The sequence below is a fragment of the Meleagris gallopavo genome, chromosome 10, assembly GCF_000146605.3.
Source record: "Meleagris gallopavo isolate NT-WF06-2002-E0010 breed Aviagen turkey brand Nicholas breeding stock chromosome 10, Turkey_5.1, whole genome shotgun sequence".
In the NCBI taxonomy this organism is placed as follows: domain Eukaryota; kingdom Metazoa; phylum Chordata; class Aves; order Galliformes; family Phasianidae; genus Meleagris; species Meleagris gallopavo.
The window spans coordinates 12361444-12367439 of NC_015020.2; the positions used below are offsets into that span (position 1 = coordinate 12361444).

General features: G+C 59.2%; 1 protein-coding gene across 1 annotated transcript in view; it reads left to right on the forward strand.

The window, feature by feature from the left end:
• LHX4 (LIM homeobox 4) overlaps positions 1-4237 on the forward strand; it is a 9153-nt gene extending 4916 nt beyond the window's left edge. The window contains 6 exon segments of the mRNA XM_010715777.2: positions 380-551; positions 2022-2224; positions 2312-2466; positions 3499-3670; positions 3761-4041; positions 4043-4237. Of these exon segments, the coding sequence (XP_010714079.2) occupies positions 380-551; positions 2022-2224; positions 2312-2466; positions 3499-3670; positions 3761-4041; positions 4043-4147 (1088 nt within the window). The 3' untranslated portion in view covers positions 4148-4237.
• The last annotated feature ends 1759 nt before the right edge of the window (positions 4238-5996 follow it).

A 5996-nucleotide genomic window follows, 5' to 3' on the forward strand; every position in this document is an offset into this window, starting at 1 on the left:
CTTCCCTTTTCTCTTTCTCCCTTCGTTTTTCCTCTCTTCTCTTTCCCTTTCTTTTCCCCTTCCACTTTTCCTCCCCTTTCCTTTCCATTTTCCTTTTTTTCCCTTTCATCCTTCCTTTTTTCTTTCCCACTCCCTTTTCCCTTCCATCCTTCTCATTAACCATTCCCCTTCCCCTCCTCTCTTCCTTCCCTTTTCCTTTTCCAACCTCTTTTCCCTCCCTCACCCTTCTCCCCCTCATTCTCCCTTTCCTTCCCCTCCCCGTTTTCCTCTCTCCCCCTTCCTTCCCCCCCAGTTCCCATCTTTCCATCTGGGACGGCAGGAGCTCGAAGCTCCGCGCGATGCCGGCGTTGCTGAGCCGTTCTCCCCTCCGTCCCCGCAGAGATCCCGCAGTGCGCCGGCTGCAGCCAGCACATCCTGGACAAATTCATCCTCAAGGTGCTGGACCGCCACTGGCACAGCTCGTGCCTCAAGTGCGCCGACTGCCAGATGCAGCTGGCCGAGCGCTGCTTCGCCCGTGCCGGCAGCGTCTATTGCAAGGAAGACTTCTTCAAGTGAGTACCGCGAGGACCCCGTCCTTCTCCCCGTCCTCCCCGCACGCTGCCGGCCGCCCCGTGTCGCGATGTAGCCGTGAAATCCCCGATGCTGCGCGCTGTGCCCGGCTCCGAGCGAGATGGCACCGCTCCGCTCCTCTCTTCTTCTCCTTTTCTTCTTCTTCTTTTTTTAATTTAACCTTTCCCTCCACCCCCTTCCTTCCGCCCTTATTTATTTGTTTTCATTTTTCCCACTTTTCTTCCCCCCTTTTTTTCCCCTCCTTTTTATATTCTCTCCTCTCTGAACCTTCCTTCCTTTCCCCGCTGCTTTCCCTCCGAGCTGTGCGCTCATCCACCTCCCCGGCTGCTGCATGCTACATTCCCACCCCCCACATGGAACATTACCCAGCCCCCTACCCTCCCCCCAAAATTTACTTCCCAACACAGATGCTCTACCCCTATTTTCTGTCAGAATCTGGGGGTTTTCCTAAGGGCTGGCACCGCATCTCCCATCCTTCATCTCCACCAACCCGCAGGATGGCGATGATGTGGCCATAACCCTAGGGGGATGCTCCCAGCTCAGCAGAACGGAGGGGGCTCAGCATGTTTTCTGTGCCCCCCCACCCACCCTGGGGATCCTAATCCCATTGCCAGCCCATGGGCACGGCAGCGCCAGCACCACGTCCCCACATCCCACTACTGCTGCCATTGAAAATGGTGGCGTGAAATGAAGCTGATGATCCCAAAGTCACTTACACTGATGGCCAAAAGGTGTGGGGATCGATGATATTGGCACTGGGAGCTCAGTGCTGGGCTCGTGTCAGGGCCCATTTAGATCACCCTGTGCCAATCGATAGCCCAGTGCTATCACTTTTGGTTCACCCATTTGTGGGGCCCGAGGTCTGCTCACCTGAAGCTGCCCAAAAGGCCGCGCTTCAATATTTTTGCACATAGAATCATTAAGAGTGAGGGGGAAAAAAAACCCTCTCAAATCCCCAAGTCCAGCCCTAACCCATCCACACATCCCACCGTGCCACACCTCCACAATTCCATAAACACCTCTGGGGATGCTGACCCCACTGCTCTTTCCTTCCACGCTCCTCCATGCCTGCTCTGCACAGTTTTGTTGCACACTCCGTGCACAGTTTCACTGCACACCCCTGGCAGCCCACCCTGCTGGCACGGCACGGCACCGCCACGCTGTCATTACGGCGTAAGAGCCCCATCATTCTGCATTAATCTGGGATTCATCATGCGAGCGGGGCGGTGTAATTAATTTATTTGGTATTAATGTGGATGAAATATGTACTGTCCTTGCGGGGGAAATCAGGCAGCCTATAAGCATTAGTTAAAAGAACCATTAAACTCAACCCTTCCCCAGCTCCATTAGGGCAGCCGCTGACGAAGATGAAGCCGCGCCGCGTGAGGTGTCACACGTAATTAGCCTGATTGCTGGGTTAACTCTGCCCCGCCGGCCGCTTGTCCTTGCAGGCGCTTCGGGACCAAATGCACGGCGTGCCAGCAGGGCATCCCCCCCACGCAGGTGGTGCGCAAAGCTCAGGACTTCGTCTACCACCTGCACTGCTTCGCCTGCATCATCTGCAGCAGGCAGCTGGCCACCGGAGACGAGTTCTACCTGATGGAGGACGGGAGGTTGGTGTGCAAGGAGGACTACGAGACTGCCAAGCAGAATGGTAGGCACGGCCCCTAAGCTCGTGTTTGATGGCTCCCAAGCTGGTGTCTTACTGCCAGGGATGCTCACGCCGCTCATTTGCTCGCAGATGACTCCGAGGCGGGGGCTAAGCGGCCCCGCACCACCATCACGGCCAAGCAGCTGGAGACACTGAAGAATGCGTACAAGAACTCGCCCAAGCCTGCCCGGCACGTGCGGGAGCAGCTCTCCTCTGAGACGGGGCTGGACATGAGGGTGGTGCAGGTGAGACTCAGAGACCCAGGCCTCTGCCCACAGCCCAGTGCCAGACTGGCCCCTAGCAAGGGCTCGAGTTGGGTTCCAGGTGCGGGGTTGACGTGGTGATGTGATGCTGGCTTACAGGGCTGCAGGAATGCTTGGTTGCAGGGTGCATGGAAGCTGGGATGGGGGGTGCTGGGGTTCCTGCTGTGTGCAGATGCAAGGCTGCAGCAATGTTGTAGTGCTGGGTTGCAGAGGCGTTAGACTGCATGGATGCCAGCATGCTGGGTAGTCAGGTTGCAGGACTGTTGGCGTGCAGGTTTGCATGGGTGGTAGGCTGCATCAGTGCTGTGATGCCATGGTAATGAGGTGCAGGTGTGACAGATTGCACGGATGTTGGGTGTCAGGAGTGCTGGACTGCAGGGTCACTCATTCGTGCAGTGCTTTGGTGCGGGCATGATGGGGTGCAGAACTGTGGGCATCCTGGCGTGCAGGGATAAAGTGTTGAAGCAGTGATGTACTGATTTGCAGGACTGTTGCATTGTAGGGGTGGTAGGCTGCATGAGTGCTGTCATGCCACGGTAATGCGGTGCAGAGGTGCCAGATTGCATGGGTGTTGGCATACTGGGGTATGCTGGGTTGCCAGGAGTGCTGGGTTGCATGGATGCTGGCCTGCTGGGACATTGAATTGCGGGGATACTCAGATGCACAGCGCTTGGGAGCTGGGGTGCTCAGGTGCTGGCATGATGGGGTGTGGGGTTGTTGCAGGGATTCTGATGTGCAGGGGTGTTGTGTTATATGGGGGCTGCGGTGCTGGCATGCCATGCTAATGGGCTGCAGGATTGCACAGGTGCTGGCATATTTGGTTGGGCTGCTTGGTTACACAGCTGCCTGGAAGCTGGAGTGTCGGGTTGTGGGGTCCCATTGTGAGGGGACGCAGGGTTGGAGCAGCGATGGATGCTGAGTTGTTCGGGTGCCAGATGGTGTGGCTGGGAGGTGCTGGCATGTTGGGATGCCGGGTTGCAGGACCACCACCAACGTCCCCATTGCCCGTCCCAGGTGTGGTTCCAGAACCGTCGGGCCAAGGAGAAGAGGCTGAAGAAGGACGCGGGACGGCACCGCTGGGGCCAGTTCTACAAGAGCGTCAAGCGGAGCCGCGGGGCCGGCAAGCTGGAGAAGGAGAGCTCAGCTGAAGACTGCGGGGTCAGCGACAGCGAGCTCAGCTTCCGCGGTGAGCGGGGCAGGGGGGCACGGGGCGGGGGTCCGTGGAGCTCCCCATGCACGGCTGACACCCCACGCGCTCCTCTCCTTGTCCCACCAGACGATCAGATCCTCTCCGAACTCAGCCACACCAACCGGGTTTACGGCAGCGTTGGCGACGTGGCAGGAGGACAGTTGCTGAATGGTGGTTTCGCCATGGACGGGACGGGGCAGCCGTACCAGGACTTGCGGGACGGCAGCCCCTACGGGCTCCCCCAGTCGCCGTCGTCCATCTCGTCGCTGCCGTCCCACCCGCCCTTGCTCAATGGGTTGGACTACGCCATGGACAGCAGCATGGGGCTGGGGGCGCAGGGGGTGAGTCAGACACTGCGTGCCATGGCCGGGGGGGCCCACCTCCGACATCTCCACGGGGAGCAGCGTCGGGTACCCAGACTTTCCCACCAGCCCGGCCTCCTGGCTGGACGACATGGATCACCCCCCTTTCTAAGCGCCGCTCGCCCCCCGCCCCGGCTCCCTGCGTGCTCCCCCAGCCCGCAAGCGCAGCGCCGGAGATGCGAGATGGTGCCAGGATTTCCCGTGGGAAGAGGAGCCGGAGGGATCCGTGGGGGCTCGGCGCCCATCCTTGGGGCATCGGCGATGTCCGGGGTTCGGGATGGGGCGGGTGCCTTTGGGTGTGTAAGCACAAGGGAGGTGCGGGCGCACAGCACGGCGAGGATGGCGGGGTCACCCCGCCTCGTCCCTCCTGGTCGGCGGAGAGCCACGTGCGCAGGAGGGGAGGACAATCAGGGATGGCAAAGCCTTTCTGGCGGAAGGGTTCGTTTCAGAGCGATTCTCCCGGCCCAGGGGCCGTGCTGGCTGCTGGCTGCGGCGCTGGGCGGGTGGGAGCGGGGCTGTCGCGCTGCGGCTGCAGGGCCGTGATTTATCCCCGGGCGTGCAGGAGTGCTTACGGTGCAGCGCTGCACCTCGCTGGCTGGAGGGGAGGGATTGCAGCAGGAAGAAAAGCCTCGAGGCTGAGAGACCGAGAGCACGGCCAAGCTGGGGCTGGAACACGGGGAAAGATGACGGGGAGCGTGGGGTGAGCCCCTGCTGCAAGATATTGCAAAAACATTCCCCAAAATGGTGGGGGAAAAGGGGTCCGTGCTCGGGGACGTGCGTGATCGGTGGCGTTCGGTGACATCAGGCTGTGCTGGCTGCCGCCCGAGGCCGAAAGCGAAGGGAATTACAAATCAACGTGAAATCAAGTGAGAAAGCTCGATGCTGGGCAGGCTGTCCCCCGGCTGGGTGCGTTGGTGCTGCAGGACTGCCCAGCTGCACCCGTGTGCTCCCAGCTGTGCTCCCCCCCGGTGCTGCTCTGTGCCAAGCCCCCAGCCCCCGGGTGGCACAGGGAGGGGACACTGGGGGGGGCTGTCCCTGCAGCAGTCCCTGCTTGCTCACCATCCCCATCCGATGCAGCCAAACGTCCTCCCCTCCCCTTGTAAATGTTGTACAGTTCCAGAAAGTGAGTCTTGTTTGCTGGGAAGAGGGGGAGGGGGGCGGGAGGAAAAAAGAAAACAATAAAAAAATTTAAAGACTAAAATCTTATTTATTGCCGTGTCTTTGGGGAGACACGACCCCCCCACACACCCTGTCTGTGGGATGCTGCTTTGTACCCTGCCTCCTGTGCCATGGCATGAGCTGTGTACGGTCCCTGCCGCGTCGAGGGCACACAATGTCAATAAATTCGGGTCTCATCTGCAGCTGCTGTCTCTGGGCTCTTCTTCCCCAATGAGGGGGGGGAGGGAGGGAAGAGGGGACAGCAGCATCACCTGCTCTGACCCCACATGGGGCCGTTTGCAGCCCTTCAGGTAATTCGGGTGAGGTGAAGCCTGCGGTACATTGGTCCAGGAGGGAGATGGAGAGATTATGGCTTGTCCCACCGAGCTGCGGATGGGGTGACAGCAGTCCCAGCAGCCTGACACGGAGCTGGTACACCTCCATGCTTTGCAGTGGGCATTTCCATCCCTGCCACTGCTCCCCCCGTGCCCCAAGGGGCTGCCCCAAGATGGGGGGACCTCGGCTCTGTGCGGGCTCAGGTGAGGCGTGCTGGGTGCTGAGCCCCACCGTGGGCACCGGTGTGTTGGCTTTATATATTTTAATCATTTTAACATTTAATGCTTCTCAATTAAAGTGATTTCCTGGAGTAGATGCCAAGCTTAGCCCGAATGCACATTAACCACTTTCTGTATCGGTAGTTAAAGGCACCGGGGGATTTAAGCAGCAATCCGCAAGGCTGTTGGGGAAAGGTTTGGCTGAATAAAGCAGATTATAAACAATAATATATGTCTTTCTCATTTTTA